General features: G+C 42.0%; 1 protein-coding gene and 1 non-coding gene across 2 annotated transcripts in view; one reads left to right on the top strand and one right to left on the bottom strand.

Annotated features, from left to right (window-relative positions):
* Positions 1 to 25,503, bottom strand: part of dgkb (diacylglycerol kinase, beta) — a 302,801-nt gene that overhangs the window by 181,092 nt on the left and 96,206 nt on the right. Inside the window, exons 16-19 of the mRNA XM_042332421.1 lie at positions 24,397 to 24,471; positions 19,232 to 19,317; positions 12,263 to 12,352; positions 10,063 to 10,223 (exon numbers count right to left, since the gene is read on the bottom strand). Of these exons, the coding sequence (XP_042188355.1) occupies positions 10,063 to 10,223; positions 12,263 to 12,352; positions 19,232 to 19,317; positions 24,397 to 24,471 (412 nt within the window). The remainder of the gene's footprint in view (positions 1 to 10,062; positions 10,224 to 12,262; positions 12,353 to 19,231; positions 19,318 to 24,396; positions 24,472 to 25,503) is intronic.
* Positions 6,702 to 6,773, top strand: trnat-ugu. The gene has a single exon. It is a non-coding gene; the product is annotated as a tRNA-Thr (tRNA).

Raw genomic sequence — 25,503 nt, 5'->3', positions numbered from 1 at the left:
TGCTTTCATTGCCAAATTAGGAAATACCACCAGTTTGATAAAGCCATCACTATATGGCAAACAATATCACAATATACATTTGGCCCATGAATAACCTTTCAAAATTGCTGAAAAGCTGCTATAAGCTTCCAAAAACATAGTTATCTTTCAGTCACACTTAAATAATAATCCTCGGATTTGACATCCTTTCATGTCAGGATGATGCCTCGTAGAATTCATTAGGAAATGTAGGTGAACATGGTAGCTAATCTGTGCACAACAATGTCCTACAAACAGCCATGAACTGAATGGCCAATTCCAGGGCATCAAGTGAAGTTCTCTTCTTTTCAGATAGTGGCTTTTTAAAAAGTTTCTGTTAATCAGATCAATAAATCTTGGAGGAGTAGATCATCCCATGTAAGGTAAAATCTCAAAGGACTAGGATGGTCTTAAGTGGACATGTTTTATATTCAACTTCATACTCGAGATCAACTGATATGCTGATATTATATTCAATGTTAACGTTTGTAATAAAATGTTAAATGCCCATCATATCAAAATTGTATCAGTTATTTTTGTATTAAGTCTGGTGTTTTCCCCGGAAGGCCATTTTTGGCTAATTTTCCCCACGTAAACTGGCTGCCACGCAGTGCATTCTTCCCCCTACAATGGGAAGCAAAATGTTAATACTGTATCGTTATATCGTTATCAAATACCTCGTTTCCTATCAGGTATTTCTGCTGAAATCTATGCGGAAAAAAAAGCAAGAATCACGGCTTAAAGAATTTAAGGTGGAATTAAACTGGTGGAACTGAGCGAACTGAACTAATCATTTTATTCGATGGGGGTTGGTGGGGGGTGGGGGGGTGGGGGGGGCGAAGGGAAGAGAGAGAGAGAGAAAGAAAAGGAAACAAGAAAATGATGGACCCTTAATTGTTTTTTCCAAACAGCATTGGTAGTGAAGCCATGCCCAGGTCAGTTTTTCTGCCTCACTGATGTGGAACCCTCCAGTCGGAGTGAAGCGTTCTCATGGGATTCACAATGCATGACCGAGATTACTGCCAAGTTCTCAGTTTCTTTTCTACATTTATGTCAACATTTATCCTTCCTATATGAGCTCTGGATACTTAATTTGTATATTAGTAATGGGGTCTTGAAGGTCAAGATCTCTAGCGGGCAGGATTAGTACTGTGATATTGGTAAGTGCAATTATACCAGCTGTGATGAAAGCAAGTTTATCGTCTACTCGATTATTACTGCAGAAAGGTATTATTGTCAAAAGCATAAATGTCTCGAAAATCAACTCATAGTAACTATTCAATTTGCTCAGGATCACGTTTACTGAATCAAAGCACGACTATTATCTTTGAGTCAAACATGTTATCCTCCATTTTAATAATGGACGCTTGCCTTATTAAATGCTACCTAAATAATAATTTTTCCCCCTTTTATTATTTTAATTTCTTATTTAGCTATATTATTATTAACCCACTAATTCACTAATTTAGGAGCCAAGCAGACTACTGGATCAAGAGTATTATAGGGTGTTTTGGGCTGCACAATTTGAATTGGACTCCAATTCATTTCTCTCTCCCTCCCTCTAATAATAATAATCATCCTTGCCTTTGATATAGAGCCTGATCATGTTATTGAGATGTTTCAAAGTGCTTCACAAGATACACTGTAAAGTGGATTGACTGTATTTTGCAGGCACAACACAGCTGTCAGTTGCACACAGTAATGTCCCACAAACAGCTACGGAGTGAGTGACCAATTTTATTTGGGGGATTGCTGACCAGGTGACTGGAAAAAACTCCTTTCTCTTTTCAAATTGTGCCATGTGATTTTGGCAGAGGAGACCTTGGTTTAACCTCTCATTTAACGGACAGCACCTCCAACAATGTAACCTCCGCCCCTCACTCACCCAGCACTGCATTGGTATGTCAGCACAGACTACATGATTCCAAGTCCTAACGTGGGGCTTGAACCCGCAACCTTCTGACTTAGAAGTGAGAGTGCTTCCATTGAGTTACGCTCTCACAAAATAAATCCCTGAACAAGAGGCCCACTGTATGGAGAATCAAGGGTGCAAGAGTGATGGCAAGTGGACCACAATAAACAAAGGTCACCTGATTCATTGTTTGATGACCGATGAAATACAATTTCATTAAAAAAAATCTTGATTGCAAATACTGTAATACCTTTCTGCAGTAATAATCGAGTAGATGGCAAACTTGCTTTCATCACAGAGCTGGTATAATTGCACTTACCAATATCACAGTACTAATCCTGCCCGCTAGAGATCTTGATCTTCAAGACCCCATTACTAATACACAAATTAAGTACCCAGAGCTCATATAGGAAGGATTACATGACAATGACTGTATCCTATCTGTGCACCCAATTAGTTTAGAAAAAAATTTAGCTTATGGGATAAATCATCTGCATCAATTAACTGAAGTAGTCAAATGTTTGTGATTCATGTTTAATAATAATAAAGTAGAGGTTGTCCTGTCAAACACTGAATTTCCCAGGTTCAATTATTTTGCTGAACTATTGAAAATAATCATCCCCTTTTCCAGATTCCTTTGCCACACTTCCTTTCACCTTTCCTTTCTTTTGTGGTTCGATGGAAAACTTTGGCTTTTAGATTCAAAACTATCTAGTAGTTCTTTCGTAATGCCATTAAATCTCTGCTTAATAGGATAATCTATCTGAAATTTGAATGCTATACATATCTATTTATTTGAGATTTTCTTCCCATTTCATTGAATTTATCATGGATTAGTAAGGAATTATATTACTCATATTAATTAATCACCGCTAGATGTGTGGCAACTGCTCGCTTCTGTATAGAAATATGCAATCCGCTGAGGTTTTTGAACATTCTTTCAATAATCTCTGCACAGGCCTCGCACACAAGGAGAATGTCAAAACACTTCACAAGATTTTGTGTAAAGTGAAAATACACAATTTTATTTTGTAGATGCATAGCAATTTCCCACAAAAAAAGCTATGAAGTAATGTCCAATTTTGTCTTGCGATTGTTGGCCAGGACACCGGCAGAAATTCCCTTCTCTTTAATGAGTCATGTCATGGGATCTTTAACAATAGGGAGACAGGACCTTGGTTTAACATCTCATCTGGAAGAGGAGATGCAGCACTCTCTAAGTAATGTACTGGAGTGTCAGTCTACCCTGAGTTCAAAGGCCTGACATGGGACTTGGACCCATAACCTTTTGATTCAGCAACAAAAGTGCTACGAAACAGAGCCAAGCCTCACATTTAGAGGTATTAAACATGGATTTTCAGAAAGAAAACACGAGAAGCTCAATGATATGCTCCTGCACCCATATAAAGATCAGACTCAAAGCCTCTGGAAGAGCTAATAATAATAATTCTTGCATTTGACATACTATGTTGCCATCCCAGGGAGCACAACATTGGAGTGTGAAACTGGCTTAAAGTTCAAAGCGCATAGCTAGCGACTGGCCTAATTCACTGTGTTTAACAATGTGATAATGAATAGATAACACATCAATTTTCACCCCATTATTTTTCATGGAGAAATATTCCCCCCCCCCCCCCCCGGTGAAAGATAGCAACACCTTCACAAAAAAACTGTTGAAAATGCAAGCAATTAAACCCAGTTTTTCAATCCATTGGATACACCAATTATTGTCTAAGATTGTACATACAAAGCACCAAACTCTCGGAAAAGAACAGTGTCATGATTAGTAGCTATTGCTAGGGTTGTCTTAATGTGAGGAAACGGCAGCAAGCTTCGACAATTCCAAACCTGTAAAGATATCAGGTGTCCTATTTGTGCCTTTTTGTAAGGCGAAATACTGTTTTTTTTAATTAAAATGGTGATTGATAGGATTTCTGGTTGACAGCATGCAAAGGGTGCTATTTACACGCCTGGACCCATAACACCAATCACAACTGCCCCTGAAGGTGAATATAATAACTGTCCACACTACAACCCACCAAGCCAGTCAGGAACCTAGGTGTCTTGTTCGATCCTCAACTGTCTTTTCTCCCCCACATTCAAGCCATGATCCGCTCTGCCTTCCCTCACCTCCGTAACATTGCACAACTCTGCCAGTACCTCACTCCTCAGGCCGCTGAAACTCTTGTTCATGTCTTCATCACCTCCAGGCTCGACTATGCAAACGCCCTGCTTGTCGGCCTTCCCAACTCCTCCCTCCACAGCTGCAGATAATCCAGAACTCTGCAGCCCGTGTCCTCTCCCACACCAAACTCTGTGACCCCATCTCCCCCACTCTCATCCAACTCCATTGGCTCCCTATCCTTCAGAGGATCCAGTTCAAGATTCTGGTCCTCATATACAAAGCCCTCCATGGCCTCGCCCCACCCTACCTGTGCGACCTCCTAACCCCCTATCAACCCACCTGCTCCCTCCGCTCTTCCGGCTCTGACGTGCTCCACATCCCCCGATCCACCTGCCCCACCATTGGCGGGAGAGCCTTCAGCCACTCTGCCCCCAATCTCTGGCATTCCATCCCCCAGTCACTCTGCCTCGACCCCTCCTTACCCTCCTTCAAATCCCGCCTCAAGACCCTCCTCTTCGACCATGCCATCAGCCTTCCCCCTTCTCCTCCCTCCCCTTCCCCAGCTCAGGTATGAAATGCTGTACTCTGTCTAGCGCCTTGGGACGTCCTCCCGACATGAAAGGCGCTACACAAATGTAATCTTGTTGTTGTTGTCCAGAGGTTGATCTGCCAAACACTTTTAAGATAGACATAAAGCACTTAGCTGCAGCTGCGCTTCAAACTTTGTCAGTTTTCAATTGGTGTAGCATCTCACATAGAGCTTTTCAGATATTCAGCATTTTTACCAAATGACTGAAACAAGATGAATTTTATTTCCCCTAAAGTATAAAGATGAATTGATTGTGTTGTCTTTAATAGGGATCAATCATGCCAAGTTGGGAGGGGGTAAAAGAAAGAAGAGAGAAAAAAATAGGCAGTCAAGTTATTCACTATTAGAAAATTCACTGTTCAATTTCTCTAAGTTTACTCATTTCTTAAATTAAAGTACTGGGAATGGTGAACCTTCTCTTTATTGCTAACTATGAGATGAAAAAACAATGCTGCATAATGTCTAGAGCTGGACAGATACAAGATTTCGCTCTAAAATTAGCTATGGAGCCACTTAATAATTATTCACAAATGTGGACAGGTCACAGAGTTTGTCTGTGGGTAGCCTCAACCTTTCACAGCAATAAGTGCTGCTCATTGCACTGAACGTGATCAGTTGCTCATCCAGCTGCAGGGAATGGGATGGGGCAAGATATGTATCAGAGAAAATGTATGGTTTGTTCTCTGGTATGGAAAGGAGATACTGACTCCTTGTATAGATTTGACTGACATCGGGACCAATTCAACTATTCTGCATTTGGTTCATAAAAACAGCAAAATAATTCTGATGAATGCAAAAAAAAAAGCCTTGCCACTCAGCTCCAGTTTGCCTTCAGAATCAATGCAAAACTACTTGAGTAAGACTACAAACACAATATCTTTGAGGACCTTAGGATGTATGCGTGTATATATATATACGTATATATGGCTGGTTTACTTGTAGTATGAACCAATTCTTGCAATCCTAGAAACATAAGGCTTAAGAGTTCCGCAGACATATTTCCTGGCTTCTTCCCAGTGCGGCATTTTCTTCATGTCAGACTGACCAAATGATGTCTGGGCATCATCTATGTCACCTTCAATCTGCCATATTTTACACTGAGTGCAAACCCAGCCTGTAAAAAGTAGGAAGGGAAGACAGAAATGATAAGAAAAAAGCTTTTTAAAGATTAGGAAATGTTAGGAAATAAGTTAGAACAGGAGGTTTGAGAATGGGCAGAAAATTGATGAGTGAAGGACAGGCGGAGAATAGTGAAAAAGAGGAAATAAAAGAGGCAACAAAGGTTAATTTAATTTTTTTCTCATTTAGTTGAACAGACTAGGATTAATGTTGCACTGAGATAAAGCTATCCTGATACTTGAGTAGTTTTATTACTGTCTATATATTTCCCCCTGTACCACAAAGAACATTTTCAATCAAGAGTTAAACATTGTATTATTGATCTCAGATTCACCACAGTGATAAAGGTAGATGCAATTCTTGGACATTTAAGGTTCCAAACAATTGTTAGCAGTAAATGAACTTCAATGGCACTGGCAATCAGCTTTCAGAAAATCTGACTTCAGGTCAATTGAGAAGATTCAGATTGGTGTAAGTCACAATTTAGATCCACAATTTTAGGTCCCACCTTGAGCCATGGTACACAGAGATTTGTTGCAAGACTCTCCATGACATCCCCATTCATTTTCATACCATAAAAGGCATTTGCTTTTGTGTGCCTAGTCTTAGTTCAATGTGAGCCTGTGCTCACAGTTTGTACTGAGTTTAATTTCTACAAACCAAACAAAAATAAGGCTTATTTTGCAGTGAACTTGGGTCAAAGATTGTGGCAGACTAAACTGATTAATTAGCACTAATCCCAGTCTACCGTGAATTTGCTGAAATGCTCTACAAATAGCTCATCATGACTTTGCTCTCAATTTAAAATTAGTGCAAAAGTTGCATTTGCTTCTGTACAGGTCAAGACATCCGCAACTTAAGCTTCAAATGGTCAAGCGGATCAGGAAACTTTCCTCTGAATTTGAACACACCAACAAGCCAAAGGACTTTATATATGGAGTCCTGTAGCTCAGTGGTTAGAGCACTCGCTTTGTAAGCGAGAGACCTGAGTTCAATTCCAGGCAGGGCGAAACCTTGGGCAAGTTTCCTTACTCCACACTCCTAATAATAATTCCTCCAAAACAAAACATTAATAAATTGGTCATTTTCAATCTGCGACTGTTTGTGGGACACTGCTGTGCGCAATAGGCTGCCACGTTTCACTTTACAGTTTATTCTGTGAAGCGCTTTGAGACGTCTAGAAGACATGAAAAGCGCCATATCAAATGCAAGGATTATTATTATCATTATATGATGATCAACGTGTTCCATTGCATTGATCTTCTCCTGTGAAAGACCTCCAAAGCTACTGAGATCTATCTGCCTGGGTCAGACAAGAACAGTTGATATTTATTAGACGTGTTATAGCTTTGGCAGCAATTAAATTAGGATGTTGAGCCTAGTCACCAACAAGTGTGTAAAGGATGCACGTCACAAGCAACTCTGGGGCCAAAGAATCCCTCATGATGTTGGTATTGTTCCAACCATCTTCAAATGCTTCAATTATTTACCCTCCATCGTAAAGTTAGGAATGACTGTGTATTTTGAAGATGAATAACACATTGAAAGTCACATTTTTCACCCTATTATACTGTTCTCATTGCATTAAATATGGGTCACTGAACCAAAGTACATTAAAGGATCACAAGCATCAATGGAGTGTTCCAGCAGTTAAGTATGTCTCCAATAACTTCTTGATGTCACATACGATATTCATCCCCCCACTCCACTCGGAGTGATCAGCTTGAAAACTGACAAAGATCTTAGTGCTTAGTGGCTGTAATAGCTCGCAATGGGTGATTTAATGGGTTGTTTGTTGGATATTGCTGTGCACAGATTGGGTGCTGCTTTTTCCTACAAAAAATACATTGTCACAGTGCACAGCCATTTTACTTGGCAGTAAATCCTGTGGAGTGCTGTGAGCTATCCTCCCAAAGTGAACGGTGCTATATCAAATTCAAGGATTAGTATTCAAACTGAACTCCCAGCACGAATATATGTTGAGAAGGCAGCGATAGAAATGGCACCAGAAAACAATGTCACAAGTCAAACTCATTACATACTCTGTCACATCATCTGGCCGGCTCATAACCTGAATTATACTGGCATTCAAAATGAGATTTCACTTTGAACTGCAGTTTAATTCAGCAGAGAAAAAAAATTCTTACATCTCTGTGATCAGATCTTGAAATCCTCATTAAGCCAAGGCTCAACAAGCAGTTACTTCTGTAATGAGTTGATTTGATATCACTGGTGAGGAAAAACATTGGTGTTAATTTTTTATATAATGTCTTGGCAATCTCTCATACTGTACTTACTTTGCAATTTGTGGCTATCCCCTACTGCAGGGACCCAAGCTACACTGAAAGAGACCACTGAAGTTCAGACTCATTGGTTTGGGCTGTGATGTGAGTGCTTAGGATTTTTGAAAGACCTGCTACCTCCGGATAGTCCCATCAATTGTAGATCATCCACCTAATACAGCAATAGGGTGCTTTATGTCACTATACTTCACAGTATATCCTGTGAAGTACTTTGAGATGTCCTCCCAATATGAAAAGTGCTTGTATAATAACAATAATCCTTGCATTTAATATAGCACCTTATCACATCTTACTGCTAGGTAACAGAGGTGTGTGGAGTAAGGAAACCCAACGTTTTTTTTGGCCTTGCCCCCTCCTACCTCTCTGGCCGCTGCTGACTCCCTACTAACCTGCCTGCTCCCTCCGTTCATGAGGTTCCGGCCTACTCCATGTCTCCCGTCTGACCTACCCTACCATCGGTGGCTGGGTTTTCAGCCTCTCTGTGCCCACACTCTGGAACTGCATCCCACGGTCCCTTCACCTCACTTCCTCCCTCGCATCCTTCAAGGCCGGTCTCAAAACCTTTCTCTTCGACCGTGCCTTAGGTCTACCTCTCACCGCTCTGCCTTCCCTCACCCCTACACCACATGTGTATATATATATATATACTCCCCCATTCTCGGGCCCCAACAGCTGACTGTTCAGCGCTTTGGGACATTCTCCCGACGTGAAAGGCGCTCTATACATGTAATTTCGTCGTTGTTGTTTTGTTTTGCTCTGTCAGGAATCAAACTCATATCCCCTCTCTTGTGAGGCGAGTGCACTAACCATTAAGCTACAGGACTCCAAATGCAAGGATTAATAATAATAATATATGCATAATGCTAAAATTTAGTAACCTCAGGCAAGTTTTCTTACTCCACACGCCTCGATTTATCTAGCAGTAGGTAGCAAACCCGTTGTTAGTTGATTGGTGGATTGCTTTCCGGGGAAATACATTTGGTCACTCAATCCAGCTGAGTATACAGAGACAGGTGGTTAGTGTTTTTTCAAAATAGGAAACGGACAATTAAAATCACTCCAGCAAAATCATTACTAGGTTGTCTCCCACACACAAACACTGATTTCTCCATTCAATCTCCTGTACATCATGTAGATTAACAAGATTTGACTTTGGTCTACTCCTGTGCTTACACACCTGCCTTCATTTCCAGGGCATATATAAGGCTGTACTAGCTTTTATATCCAGGTTACCATCTGCAGTACTTCAAGAAATTGGGAGGTTATGGTTCCATAGCACAAAGAATTGGTTTAGTAGTTATAATAAAACGAACACTAGATAGGAGGAACCAGTTTACAAGCAGGACTCAAACTGAAAGTTACTGATAGCACTTTACAAATATGACAGCAAAGGTCTTATGGTGATTTATGATCCGAACCTTGAGAATGAGATAGATATTTCCCTATTAAACCAGTATTTTTTATGTTGTGTAATTAAAATATGTTTAAGCCTCCGTTACTGGTTTGGTGGATGCACAATAACTCTGGATCTTCTGGAGTAGCAAGGGTAAAAGATGGCATGACATCTCCCAGCACACTGATTATTCAGGTCACAAATTACAAAGGAATTCAGCACCTCCTACAACACTGAAAGGTCAATACTGGAACATCATACCCATCTCTACTCTTGGGACAGAGCTTAGAATTTTCAGATGACAAAGTCACAAATGATAAAAAGAGACCCTTATTTCAAACACAACTTTTACATCGGTTTTAATTGGGGATTACTTGTGAGCACAGGGAACGGTTCTCAGCGAATCAGCAAGTTCACCAACCTTAGTGTTCAAATCTAGGTCAGAGTTGATAAATATACTGATCCTCGTGGTGTAAAATCAGAATGGGATCATCCGTTTGCTATGTTGTCAATATGGAGCTCCAGCAGTGGAATCCCATCGTGTCCCAGCTGTTCCAGGAGCTGAGCTCATGGAATAATATCCTACCCCTTTGATAGACTTACCACTCCAATAGAAAAGTAGTTGTTGATGATATTGTAAGGCACGGGATCCCCCTTTTCCTCTTTGTTGCTTGGAATCACCTCAAAGTTCCATCTATCAAGCATGACCAATGTGCTGTTCTCAATGTCTTTGAGGATCTTCATCAGGCTCTCCCCTTCATAACCTTCATAAAAAAAGAGTTGAACTGTTCATTAGTGTCTAACCAACACCAGGACAGAGGTGACATTTTACAGTATATCCTGTAAAGCACTTTGAGATGTCTTGATGACCTGATAAGGTGCTATATCAAATTCAAGAATTATTATTATTAACTGTTCTCTTAAAATCAGAATTAAGATGGAAACCAAGATCGGGCATTTTTCTTCAAAGAATTGCAAAGATGTGAATGTGCGGCCTCAGAAATTTCTGAAGGCGGAATCAAAAGGGTGTTTAAAAAGAGATACTTGAGTAATAGAGGTATTAAAGGAAATGGTAAAAGGGTAGGATATTGGTAGTACAGATCTGCCATGACCTAATAAACTCGTGAACAGGCTCAATGGGTTGAAAGGTTCTAACATCCTATGATAAAATGCTGATAGAGAAAGTATCTGTCCTCCCTTTGGAACTTGCAGGAAAGGAATGGTAGAGTGAAGCATACATTATAACAAACTATTTTGCATCCACCATTGAATCGATGCACCACAAATGCTTTCATTTGAGATGCGGTTAAGACACAGTAGGGATAAATGTACAGAGAAAGTCACCGCAAGGATAGATTTTTCTTGTAGATTTTGTTTTGTAATTTAACAACGAGTTTGTAGCTGACTACATAAAAAATATTTTTATTCCTTCAGCGGATATATGATGGAACTCGTGCCATCTTGGATTGTTACCTAGCTAAATGTTGCATTACAGAAATATATAAGCGCACAAGTATTAATTAAAGGGATCGGAATCCTGCAGTGTAAAACCTACAAGTAGGGTACATGGAGCAGAATAGAGGAGGTGATCATACATGCAGTCAAAGAGATAGGTCTTAAAGAGGGTTTTAGAGACGGAGAGGGGACAGAGGCAGGGAGTTCTAGAGGTTGTGGGCATATATTATAATAATATAATAACGATCCATGCATTTGTTATAATCCATGCATTTGAATACAACACCTTGCTGGTATGAGAATATTTAAAAGGAATACTGTTTCAATGAACCATCTTTTCTCTTTTGGGCTCTCATTTATAATAAGCTTAATCTTTTTGGCTCCTAACAACTGGTTACATCTGTGCATTTTGCAAAACTTTTCTGAGACATTTGTTTATACATGAAAGGCTCTCCCAGGACTACATTGGAGTACCAGCTTGGACTGTGCAACACTTGAACCTACAGCCTTTGGATTCATAGCTTGTGGAGTCCTGTAGCTCAGTGGTTAGTGCACTCGCCTTGCAAGCGAGACACCTGGGTTCAATTCCAGGCAGGGTGAAACCTTGGGTAAGATTCCTTACTCCACACGCCTAATAATAATCCCTCCAAAACAAAACAATAATAAATTGGTCATTTTCAATCCACGACTGTTTGTGGGACACTGCTGTGTGCAATTGGCTGCCGCGTTTCGCCCACAAATATACTGTCAATTCATTTTACAGTATATTCTGTGAAGTGCTTTGAGATGTCTAGAAGAAGTGGAAAACGCTATATCAAATGCAAGGATTATTATTATTATTATAGCCAAGAGTGCTTCTAACTGAGCAAGGCCGATATTTGATAGAAGCAAAAAGGAAGCTATTAGCTGCATTCTTATAGCATCTCAAACCATTCACAAGTTTTTACTGTCCAATGTAGTGACTTTTGCTGCCAAAGAAACACTTTTGCCACATGGACCATTTCGAGTGGAGTCCCTCCACCTGATTAATTATTTTTCTGCTTCTTGACAGCATCATCGCACAGATCCTGCTCTCTCCAAGAACTGCTGAGCTAGCAATTTACAGTCAACAAATACTGTGTGACAGGCACAACAATTCCTTTTCAAACAACATAGAACTCCCTCAGTAAACATTAGAAAATTACAGATTAAATGTTGCCATCACACTGGGAAAATGTCGACACTTAAGACTCTAAAAAGCTGTGTTTGAATTGTTGAATTGATCTCAGTCATACAACTGATGGCTGTGGAATTCAGCACAATTGCCTGTGGACACGATGCATTTCAATGGATGAAAAATTACTCTCACCTCCTCCTGATCTCAGACACCTCGCTAAGTCATTGCCTGTCCCAAGTGGAAGAACTGCAACTGGAGGATGTTGGAGTAAATTCGCCTTGTCTACAAACAAAATGAAAGAAAAGCATCACAATATTTTAGCTGCTTTTCTACTAGAATACTTAGCAATTGAACCAATAAACATCAATCCTTTAAATTCACTTTAGGTTGAAAATACTGTATAACTAGAAGAATAAACAACAACAACAAAATTACATTTATAGAGTGGCTTTCATGTCTGGAGGACATCCCAAAGTGCTGAACAGTCAGATGTCAGGGCCCGAGCATAGGGGAGGGGTGATGTAGGGGTGAGGGAAGGCAGAGAGGTGGGAGTGAGACCAAAGGCACAGTCGAAGAGAAGGGTCTTGAGACCGGCCTTGAAGGAGGCAAGGGAGGAAGCGAGGTGAAGGGACCGTGGGATGGAGTTCCAGAGTGTGGAGGCAGAGAGGCTGAAAGCCCGGCCACCGACAGTCAGGCGGGAGACATGGAGCAGGCCGGAGCCTGATGAACGGAGGGAGCAGGCAGGCTGCTAGGGAGTCAGCAGGTCAGAGAGGTAGGAGGGGGCAAGACCATGCATGGTCTTAAAGGTGAGGACGAGGATTTTGAATTCGATCCTCTGGGGGATGGGGAGCCAGTGGAGTCGGGTGAGGATGGGAGTGAATTGGTCACGGAGCCAAGTGCGTGAGAATACACAAGCTGCAGAGTTTTGGATGATCTGCAGCTTGTGAAGGGAAGAGTCAGGAAGCTCGATGAGAAGGAAGTTCCCGTGATCGAGTCTTGATGTGACAAATGTGTGGGTGAGGGTTTCGGCAGCCTGAGGGATGAGGCAGTGGCGGAGTCTGGCAATGTGCGGAGGTGGTGGTGGGCAGTGCCGGTCATGGCGCGGATGTGGGGCAGAAAGGACAGTTCAGTGTCAAACAAGATACCCAGGTTTCTGACTGGCTGAGTGAGGTTGAGTGTGCAGCCATGGACACCTCCCTGAAGTGCGGAAGCGCTGGTGTGAGCCAATCAGGAGGGACTCGGTCTTGCTGATGTTGAGTTGGAGAAAGTTGGCCCTCATCCAGGACTTGATGTCAGACAGGCAGTTGGTCATGACCTCAGTAGTCCTGGAGTTCAGGGTGGAGGCAGAGAGGTAGAATTGGGTGTCATCTGCATACATGTGGAAACTTACCCCATGTCTGCGGATGACATCATCAAGGGGTAGCACGTAGAGGGTGAAGAGGAGGGGACTGAGGACAGAGCCCTGAGGAACACCCCACGAGACAGTGAGGGGGCTGGAGGAGAAACCGTTTGTCATAACGAAATGGAGGCGGTGTGAAAGGTAGGTCAAGGACAGAACCCTGAAGATTTAGGTGGGAGGAGAGCCGGTGGAGGAGGGTTTAGTGGACCACGGTGTCAAAGGCGGCAGAGAGGTCGAGGAGGCAGAGGGAGCCCTGGTCACACATGGTCAGGATGTCAGTTGTGACCTTAACCAGAGCAGTTTCTGTGCTACCCACAGCACGGAAACCCGATTGAAGGGGTTCATGGAGGGAGTGAGAGGAAAGAGCGAAGCTGGGAGGCAATGGCTCTCTCAAGGACCTTGGAGAGGAAAGGAATATTTGAGATGGGCCGGTAGCTGGATAGATGTGATGGGTCGAGGGAAGGTTTTTTCAAGGTGGGGTTGATAATGGCTGTTTTGACGGGGGTAGGAACAGTGACAGATGAGAGGGAGAGGTTGATGATGTCGGCCAGGAGTGGGGCAAGGAGGTGGAGCTGGGATTTAAGGAGAGGGGTGGGGATGGGGTCGAGGGAGCAGGTGGTGGACTTCATGGAGGTTACCGTGTTGAAGACAGAGGAGGGAGTGACAGGTTCAAAGGTGTGGAATGAGGGATGAGTAATTGTCGGATGTGTAATTGTGAGGGGTGGGGGTAGGGAGGGGTTGGAAATTTGGAGGGCAGTAGCAGCTGAGCGGATTCCCTCGATTTTGTACTCGAGACAGTCCAGCATTTTTTTGCAGTGAGAGTCAGAGGAAAGTATCTGCGAGGCATGTCGGAGAGGGCGGAGGAGCCGGTTAGCGGTGGAGAACAGGAGCCTGGGATTTCCTTTCGCCTCCAGGATTAACCTGGAATAGAAGGATGATTTGGCTGAGGCGAGAGCGGAGCGGGATGAGGTCCAGCCAGATGTGGCGGTGGACCGTTAGGCCGGATTTGAGCCAAGTGCATTTGGCAGACTACACCCGGCCCTTAGGCGAGCGAAGGTGGCTGGAGAACCAGCGTGAGGATTGGGACTAGGAGGCAGTTCGGGAGGTGAGGGGAGCAAGGACCTCAAGTGTGGTGGAGAGAGTGCTGTGGAGAAGAGTGAGTGCAGTGAGTGGATTGTTGCAAGAGGTGGGCCAGAGAGGGAGGAAATCAGAGGACTCCAGGGAAACAGAGAGGGATTGCTGGGAGATCTTCCACAAGCGGTAGAAGATGGTGGTATGTTTGGAGGCAGTGGGGAGAGGGATATGGGAGTTGAGGGATATGAAATGGTGGTCAGAGATGGCCTTGTCAGTGATGGTGACATTCGAGATGCTGAGGCCCCGGGTGATCACCAGGTCGAACGGGTGACCGTGGGTATGGGTAGCAGAGTGGATGTGGAGGAAGAGGTTGAGAGAGGAGAAGTCTGAGGAGGTGGAGCAGGAGGGGGTGAAGTGGAGGTTGAAGTCGCCTAGGATGATGAGGCGGTCGGAGCAGAGGCAGAGGGAAACAGGAAGGGTGGAGATGTCAGAGATGAAGATGGGAGAGAATTTTGGGGGGCGGTAAAGTAAGAGAATTTTCAGAGAGAGGTGGGAGGGATGGCAGAGGGTAAGGTGTTCGAAGGAGGAGAATGAGTTGGTGGAGTAGGGCAATAGGACAAGTGATGCCCTGGATATGAGAGCCGCACCACCACCACGATGGTTGGGGAGTGGGGCATGGTGATAGGTGTAGCCGGATGGTGTGGCCTCAGTGAGGGGAAGGTGTCACCTGGGGTGATCCAGGTTTCTGTTAATGCCATGATGTCAATGTTCTCATCGAGGATGAGTTCATTGATGGCCAGGATCTTGTTGGAGATGGAGCTGACATTTTGAAGTTCAATGCAGAGTGGACAGTTGGCAGGGGGATGTGTGGGTTGGGAGGGGGTAGTGGGTTAGTTGGGAGGGAGGGTGGGGACGCGGATGAGGGAGGAGAGGTTAGCCCCCGGGTCAGGGTCCGGGGTGACTTGCGGCGGTAGTGGGGAATGGGGCAGTCAGTATGGCTGCTGCTGGACAGCCAGCGCCGAGTGCCGCGATGAGCCCGGCGGAGGATTCCCAAGCTGGAGCAGAGGGAGGCAGTGTGGGGGATCCAGCAGAGATAAGAGGCGGGGAGGGCAGAGATAGAGCAGGACAGAGCGGGAAAGTTGCAGGGAGGGGGGCATTTCGAGGGAGGGCCAGCTCGGGTTGGGGACGGCAGTCAAGATGCGCACGCTGGGACAAGAGGCGGTGGGTTTAGCAGGACACTGTCAGCCTGCAGGAGACTGGGGGGGCTAGAGGTGGCACAGAGGGGGGAAGAGTGCTCATTGTGGAAAGCAACAAGCAGCCTGCAGGGGAATGACAGGTGGACGGACGGACGGAGACACTGGTACAGGCTATCCTGTCCTGTACAGTACTGTGTTGTAGCTGCTGCCAGGGATTCAAACCTAGAGGGCGGAAGTAACGTCACGTGGAATGGCGGGGAAAAACTGGAAGTCAAAAATGGCATCCCTCCTCACCGGTAATGGCCGCCGCTCGATCCCCGCGACACCCACCCCACTTCAAGGTTCACGAGACTCCCGCCCAGCCGGCAGTTATCCGCCCCGACTCTGGCTAACGCTGGTCCTGATCCCCGGGACCCCGGCCCCCCTCTGGCCAACGTATAGTAATTGCCACCTCAGTTTGGCAATTGTGGGAAATGTATGAAATCTAATTCAAACCTCAATGACGTAGACTTTGGTGATAATACACAACATTGGCCAACCACCGAAATATAGTTGCTGGTGTCCCTGTATGTGCAAGTGTAGTTATCTCCAATCTCTTTCCTTTGCTATCTCTGACTCTATCCTTATCCTTCAATATTATTTTTATTCAAGAATGTATTCAATTATAGTGTAGCTTTCAAGAAGAAAGTAGACAGGCAATATGAAAGAGAAGAGCTTGAAGGGGTATCGTTCTGAGACACTACCCTGTCTGGAGGATGCTATATAAGTGCAAGTTGTTGTGTATGCGGATAAAGTGGGGCAGTGAGACTCAATTGATCTCCTTGATCTGAGAGTTGGTGCAGATTTTATGGGCAAAAAGGCTTCTTTCTGTGTTTCTACCCTTTACATGTTGTTCTATACTTGCTTTCAAACACTATTTGAGGCAAAGCATTCCATAATCTAATAATCATAAAAGCATAGAATTATACAGCTCAGAAGGAGGCCGTTCGGCCCATCGTGTCTATGCCGGCTCTTTGAAAAGAGCTACCCAAATTAATCTGACTCCCACTCTCTCTGCTTATAGCCCTGGAAACTTGTCCTCCCCAAAGGGTTATCGATTTCTCTCTTAAAAGTTGTTAATGAATCGGCTTCCACCAACCTTTCAGGCAATGGATTCCAGATACGAACAACACGCTGTGAAAAAATTCTCCTCACCTCCCCTCTATTTCTTTTAACAACTATTTTAAATCGGTGCCCTTGGGCTACCGACCCACCCGCCAGTGGAAATAGTTTCTCCTTGTTCACCTTATCGAATCCCCTCATAATTTTGAAAACTTCTATTAAATCTCTTCTTATCCTTCTCTGCTCCACGGAGAATAATCCTAGCTTCTCTAGCCTCTTCTGATAATTGAAGGCCCTCATTCCTGGTACCATCCTGGTAAATCTCCTTTGTACCCTCTACAATGCCTTGACATCCTTCCTAAAGTGTGATGCCCAGAACTGAACGCAATACTCTAGCTAAGACCTAACCAATGTTTTATAAAGGTTTATCATAACTTCCTGACTTTTGTATTCTATACCCCTATTTATAAAGCCTAGTATCCTGTATGCTTTCTTAACAGCTTTATCTACCTGACCTGCCAACGTCAAAGATTTATCTATATGAATCCCCAGGTGTCTCAGTTCCTTTGCCCTCTTTAAGATTGTACCATCTAGCTTATCACACAAAAAAATTCCATCTATCATTTGTTTAACCCTCAATTTATACTCTTGTTAGACTCTCTGACTTATGGAAATTGTCCTTTTATTTACCAACCAAAATCATTTACAATTTGAAAGACCTCACTTAGACCCTTTTTGAACTTGTCATACTCCAGCGAACATATGCTCAACTTTTCTCACCTTTCTACATAACCTCTCATCACTCTGCTCATCTTATTGAGCTGAGCCTCTATTGCATTCTCCCCACAATAGTGATGCCTCTTTCGGTGCTCAATACTGGTCCAGAGCAGAACATGTGTTGTCATAACATGGGTTCAATTATAGCACTATTGGATTGTGGACCGTGACATTCACTTTTCAGAAAATCTAAAATATGTGCAGAAAGCTGGCCAGTAAATTTCAAAATACTAGCTGGCTTTTCACAAAACACAGGAATTGATATCAGTTGAATTGATCAGTGGTGCTCTGATTACCCAGAAGTTGGCCATTCTTAGCGCACAAAAACTAGGCCAGGGCTGGCTATCTGCACACATGCACAATGAACAGGGAAGCACTAATTAGCAATCATTTCCAGTTATACCATAGACTGGGAGAAGACCCGAATTATGTTATAATGGGGCTCTACTGTATTCCACTGACAACAGTGACCTAACCAATCTCTTGTACAAATTTAACATGGAGTCCTGTAGCTCAGTGGTTAGAGCACTCGCTTTGCAAGCGAGAGACCTGAGTTCAATTCCAGGCAGAGGGCGAAACCTTGGGCAAGTTTCCTTAATCCACACGCCTAATAATAATCCCTCCAAAAACCAAAAACAATAATAAATTGGTCATTTTCAATCTACGACTGTTTGTGGGACACTGCTGTGCGCAATTGGCTGCCGCGTTCGCCCACAAATATACAGTCAATTCACTTTACAGTGGGTTCTGTGAAGCGCTTTGGGACATCCTCCCGACGTGAAAAGCACTATATCAAATGCAAGGATTGTTGTTGATTGTTGTTGTAACATTACTTCCTTGCTCCTGTATTCATGACAAGCTCATGCATTTAAATTGTCCAATACAGTCCAACATAACCAATTACAATTTTGATGAACTGATTGCATAATAGGTAAGCAGCAACTGAGCTACATAAGATACAATAATCTAATTCTGGATATAATTCTGATAGCCAAATGTACATGTAACTACACGCTGACTACCCATGCATCACCTTATCCACATTAGGCTGAGTCGGGAAGAGCAAATAAAACAAACTAAGCACTGCACATGACTCCCAGCCATTTGATTCAGTGTTCCAGTGCAACTGTGAACTGGCAATGTGAGACTGGTGTTTTTTCAGGAGTGTACAGTGTACGGTTAGAGCTGTGGAAGGGATAAGAAAGCAATAGAGAGCAATTTAAAGTCATAGAAAGAGAGAGAATAGAGGGAGAGAAAAAAAATTCTGAGAGTAAAAGGGTATAGGAATGGTACAGGGATGTACAATAGTAACATTACAGTCAGCACTCTCAGTTAGAGATTGAGGAGGGTATGGGGATAAGAGATAAATTAGTATATACTTAAAAATTGAGTTATTTATGAATTGTTCAAGCTATGATACTTGGTGTTTCATCGAATAAGTAATGTGAGCTTCATTTTTGTGGTTTAATATCATGTGAATCCATGGGATGGACACGAATTATACTCTCAGCCACGTGTAATTCTTGGTGAAAAGTTCTTATTGATTGAGAAATATTCCTCAACCATCCATTTTCTGAGTGTATTTGTGGGAAGCACAATAGCCAAGGACCTTACCTACACAATCCAAGATCCATCCTACAGTTCCATCCCCACCACAGGCCAGAACTCTAAAATTTGGGACGTCTCGAAAAAAATTTAACCTAAAAAGGAAAACATATTTAGATATATCATTTTAAATAAAGAGTTCCAAACAATGCGTTTTCAAACTAGTATTGGAATCACTTTTTTTCTCCCTCTTTTTTTGAATGAATATTGCCCCTACCCCCATTGGATTATTTTACCAATCAGTCAGTCGTATGGATGTCTATGTAGGTCAGTCACAATTTCGGTGAAAAATGTTGCATGGAAGAAACAAAATTACAGAACCAGTTCTGCCATGAAATCTGTGAAAAAAGGACTCAAGCTATCTGAATTTTCAATTTTCCTCTGAAATATCTTCCTACTATTAGCTTCAACCACAGCTTATGACACCAAGTTCCACATTCTCACCACTCTCTGTGAAAAGACGTTTCCTAAACACCCTTTTTGATTTGTGACTGGCTGTCTCATGCTCGTGACTTGAAAAACAGAGCTGGGAAATATGGAGTCCCATATTGGCGATAATCACAATGTGCCTAAAATGCTTCAAATGAATTGAAAAATGCATACTTCTGTAATGATTCCAACAACCTAGCAACCTTTATTTTAACAGAATTAAAAGTGGTTAACTTTAACAAATGTTCTAGGTGAAAATCACTTAAATTGTGCCTAATTGTGTCCAAATGATGAAACCTCAATATAGAGCAATGGGAATTATCTATCAACACTAAAGATTACAAGCATTAGGGCTAAATTAAGGATTAGAGATGGAATCTGCGTAGAACTTTGATTTAGGATTAGAATGACCTTTTCCTTTTCTCCAACAAGTCTCTAAAATATACTTAACAAATTGGGAGCAAAGCTCCAGGCAGAAATAAATTTCACAATGATCAGTATCTGCTACAGTAAAAGGGTTAAAAACATTCAAAACAACTGCATTCATTATTTCTGTTTGAACGGCTTCCAGTGGTCTCACTGAGTCTGCTACAGATGCGACTTAAATAACCTTTACAAATGTATTAATTTCGGTAATACTCAGTCCCATGGCAGTGGTTCATTAGGGGATACACCTCACAATTCATTTATGTTGCTCTCCAAACCTTGCTGGACATCTTCACAGGCTTCAAAAGGAGTCTTTCTATTTTTCATCGGATTGAGCTAAGAGTGTAGGATACCTCAGTATGCTTTTTGCCACACAAAAAAACAGCTCTATTGGAATTAAAATAAAAGTAGGACCATCCCAGGAATAGCTTTTTATATAGAACGGAAACAAGCTATTCACCCCAGCTAGTCCACGCCAGTATACATTTTTTGGTCAGAAGTGGGATATTAAACAATACAATTTGCATTTATATAATGCCTTTTATGTAGGGAGGGCATCCTAAAACACTTTACATAACCTGCTGAGCACCCAAGCTAGGCTATTTTTGGGAGATGGGGGAATTGAAGAGGGTGGGAGATGTTTTATGTTCACCCAAGTAAAGGCATTTCCCGTAGATTAACATTGCAGGATCAAATCCCTGGCCTAACAGAGTTCACTGATTTCAACGGTCTAGCTGTAATGCTATAATCAGTCTCAAACCTTTAAGTTTAGACAAGGGTTAAAAAGCAGCCACTGGTTTAGTGGATCACTATCTCGAGATTCTGAGAGTTGCATGTATCGACATTATCAGGCTGAGCTGTGGCACACCACCCACTCTGCCCCCACTTGAACAGCCTGCCATGCCTCACTCTGAAAACTTGCACATGAATATTGTCCAGTTGGGCAATGCAATAATAATTTGGCATTTGGCATAGAGCCTTTCATTTCAGAGGATGTCCCAAGGCACTTCACAGGATTTACTGCGGAGAGACTGTATTTGCACACAGCAATGTCCCACAAACAGCAATGAAACAAATGACTACTTTTATCTTGCAGATTTTTCACTGGGCAATAGGAGCACCTCCCTTCTCTTTTCAAACAGTCCCATGGGATCTTTAACATCCACCAACTGAAGGATGGCAACTCCGACAATGGAACACACCCCCAGCACCGCATTGGAGTATCAGCTTAGACTATGGAAGATCAAGTCCTGACATTGAACCCACAACATTCTGACTCAGAGGTGAGAGTGCTGAGAAAGGCTGACACATAAATGGATGATGAACAGCACAAATGGAACTATATCCAGAGAAGGAGAGATGTAAAACTTCAAGAAACTCAAATTTTTCCTCCTTTATTCAATGCACTGAGACCAACTGTATTATCCATTCTCTCACCTGTGTAATGTCAGCTAACTAAGACAGTTGGGAGTTGAATCCAGGATCTTCCTGCTCTTTGTGTTTCCTTTAAAAGTACATTATACTTGGAAATGTGAGTCTCCTAAAATCTTCTGGATTCAACTCTGAACTAGAGTCTAACTGATATCTTGACAAAACTGAACCTGCTTGTAAAAGAGAATCAGGTATAGTAGAGTCAAACAGTAGTTGAAAGGAAAGATATCTATAACAGGTGAATTCACTCAAATATTCTTATTCCTATTTTGAGTAGGACTGTTTGGTGCTCTGTCCTATCACTTTGGGAACCAAGCTGGAAATAAACATGCTGTGTAGGGTAATCCCAATCCAGATCCTTACAAATCCCTAAATTAGTATTCACTGACGGAAAGGGCAAAGTACAACTGAGTGGGAACATCAGCAAGGGCCGTACTCATTTGAAGTCTTCAGATCACTGCAGGACATTGATATTAATCATAGAACCTTTCTGAAAGTTTGCTCTATGTTACTTCACTGTTACTTTAAAATAACTATTTCTCAATTTATATATCTAACAGGATGTCTTTCCAAAAAAAGATTGCAGGATGGATTGGTAGAATTTACCCTCCAGCATGTTGGGCAAATTATTAATCCGATATAATTTTTCTATCATTATTTTACTGGAAAGGAGTTTTTTTGTAAAAGTGCATTTGTTCACTGTAGTCATGTTTCTGTTTTACAGGAAGCAGCCTCTATGGTTGATTGGAAAGCAGACGTTTAAGATATTATACTGTTGTTTGTGAATTAGGAAACAGATGTGTCTGATTATCTAGCCTTAGGCTGCCTGCAATCTTGTAATGTTTCTGTAAGGGTAAGATTTATCAACTTGTACATCCCACCCTGCTGGGAACACAGGGTATCATAACAAGCTGCACAGCACATAATTCATACAAGGCTGCTCTTTGCCATTTGTCTTCAGCAGTAATGAAATATGTCAACTTAGAGCACCACAATAGTTTCTACATAGATTTAAATTACTTCACTTTAACATAGTAGCAACTCTGAAACACACAAACTGAAGTCCACTTTTCTGATCATATTGCCCATGAAGGTATATTGAATTATATTGCCCAAATGATTGATTTTTTTTAAAAGGAAAATTCTATTAACAACTGTGGTTTCCATTCGCTTAATGCAACATACAATTTTACAGGCTGCAATTTTTAGTTTAGTGTTGAGTGCAGAGCATCTCCCACCCCATTAGATAGGGGCTCAAGAAAATGCAAGAAGAAATGAGCATATTTTAGGGGCTCCACTAAAAAGAGAGCTGTACCCAAGGTCTGGAGCCAACATTATATCCTTGATCAAAGAAATTACATTAGATTGGAAATGATAGCCCAGGTAGACTATCAACTGGAACAAGGAAAAAGCTCAAGAGCATCATACAAATGGATTTAGAAAAAATTATGCTTAGAGATTAGAAGAAAGATTTCCCCACAAAGTAGTAGACATGAGAATAGTGCCCAATTCATTGGGTGGGTGGGTGGGAGGAGAAGGAAAGAGGAATTATAAATTCCTACAAATAATTTAAGCATTTGCTTATGTAGCTTTGGAAAATAGAGGCAGATCAGTTGATATCTGTGCTGAATATGTAAAAACAAGACAATGGTTTCTGTGTAGTTAAGGAAGTAGTGGCAGTTTACTGGGGAATAAAGGTCTGAAGAGACAGCAACCTGAGCAAGATTGAAAATAATAATCTTTGTATTTGATATTGCACCTTTCATGTCAGGAGGGCATCTCAAACAATTCTACAGGATATAGTACCCCTTGTGAAGGTCCTATATAAATGCAAGCTATTGTGGCTATTTTGTAGGTAAAAACAGCAGCCAAATCTGCACATCACAATGTCCCACAAAACAGACATGAAGTGAGTGACCAATTTAATTTCTTTTGAATGATGGAATGAACGTGTATGCTGGAGCTTTTGCTCACCAGCATTCTGGATCAAGAAGAATGGATTATAAAAAGATATCCATGGAGATAAAGTGTCATCCATGACAGGGCTGTTGTTTCCATGCTCTGTGAAGAACAAAGCACCATGACCAAAATCACCACAATTGTTCATTTATTTCATGCTTACTTAAGTTCCAATGAATCCAATCCTTGGGAAAGTCAAGAACTGATATTCCGGTTGCAATGATCTCCACTAACTTGGCCAAAGCAAGATCATAATGGGGGAAAATCCCATTCGTACTGACTTTGTCAATTCTTCTACACTTAACACAGACTGCACTTTCAGCCCAATGGTGCCCATTTTATTCTTAATGAGCTATTGATACTCAGCAAAACATAAAAGTTTATTTTTCAGAAGAACAGCAGCTTTGTACAATATGTTGTTCGATCAATATGAATCAACACTTCTTGTATATTCTGAATCCTCAAATCAAGTACAATAGTCATGCCATTGAGTCTAAGTTGGTGGTATCTTAACCAGCAGAGCAAAGGTGATCTCCAGCTGGTTTTAGCATAATTTACACAGCATGTTTTAAGTCAGGAGAGCAGCTCAGAGCACTTCATGCAGCTGAATGGTATAGCGGTTGTGGAGGTAACCTGCAGCTGAAAGTGTGGTTGAAGAGATTGGCTGGTTTTGCAGGGAGAGAGAGGGGCAAGATGGGAGGCCTCCGGGATTACGTTTTAGAGAAAGTAAGAGCAGAATGGCTAAAACAGGTTGTGTTTGCTAAATGGAAGGAGCAGCCAGGGCAGTAGGTTCACAGAGAGATAGGGTGGAACCAGGTTGTTTTATTTTACAAACAAGTGAATATTGTAAGAATCAATTACGGTAGCAACCGATTATTTTCCCCATTTCGGCACATTATTCCCAGCTTCTACTTTAGCGGTACACTTACCCTGGCATTGGCCCGCTATTGGCGAGACTGTAAACCTGGCGCGGATTCAGAAGGAACTGGAACTTTCTGAAGATTCTGCAAAAGATTCCAAATACATCATATTAATTTTTCTGCCACTCCCTCCGAGGCAATCTGTTTTATGTTAAAGTTTTCATGGGTTTGCTGAAGGGTAAAGTTAATAAAGCAAAAATGAGTTTTTGATATACAAAGTAATGTGTGCAGACTTATCGCTTAATAGCAAGAAAGCGAGTGGTATTTATTGTAATTATTTTGCTTTTTAATGATGATTTATAATGAAGGCCGTTTCCAGGGAGCAATGGGGTCAGGTTGATACTGGTGTCACACCTAATTAATGTCCCCAGGCGTAGCGTTCTCAACAGCATCACATGCTGAAACATTGCAGAGTCACATGGGAGGATAAATGGAGGCACTTGCAGGAGATATTAACTAGACATGACACTTGTACCAGGTCATTTGTTTTCTACACTTTATTTTCACCACAAAATTAATGACTAGCACCTCAATCATTTAATGAGTAGCACCTCTAATCATACAATATTCAGCGTTTCGTAGCGACAAAATACAATTTCAGAACTGTGTTTAACACGTGTTTGCTTTTTCCAAATTGGCAAAAAAATGGTGATAAGATTAAAAGCCTTTGCTAATTTTAAAGGATCTTAAATGCAAACACACTAAATAAATTCAATAATGTGATCGATAATGCAGCTTATATTGCATTAAGAAATTCCTCAACTATTGAATGTAAACTACCCAAATGAGCTGGAAGTAGAATTTAATACCATCGGGAATTCCAATATACTGAAGTTTGCTTTCCAGTTCATGGATCACAACTTACAACTGATTTAGCGGAATCACAGCTTTACTCTGAATTGTATTGAAGCTGCTAACTGGCACTCAGAGGCCATGTTCTGAAAAACAAAGGTGCAAATCCACCTTTTGGATGTCAATATGTTTGCCTGTGGTGGGGGGAGAGGGCAATTCCACCACATCTGGGTAATTCGTAATAAATAATCTTTGCAATTTAAAATTATAAATTTTTACCCCATTCCGACTATAATACTGAGTCATACAGACTGGAAGATCGCA

Source organism: Callorhinchus milii, unplaced genomic scaffold, assembly GCF_018977255.1.
Source record: "Callorhinchus milii isolate IMCB2004 unplaced genomic scaffold, IMCB_Cmil_1.0 Scaffold2, whole genome shotgun sequence".
Classification (NCBI taxonomy): Eukaryota; Metazoa; Chordata; class Chondrichthyes; order Chimaeriformes; family Callorhinchidae; genus Callorhinchus; species Callorhinchus milii.
Note: the sequence above shows the minus strand (reverse complement) of the source record. Positions and strands in the feature narration are given on the sequence as shown.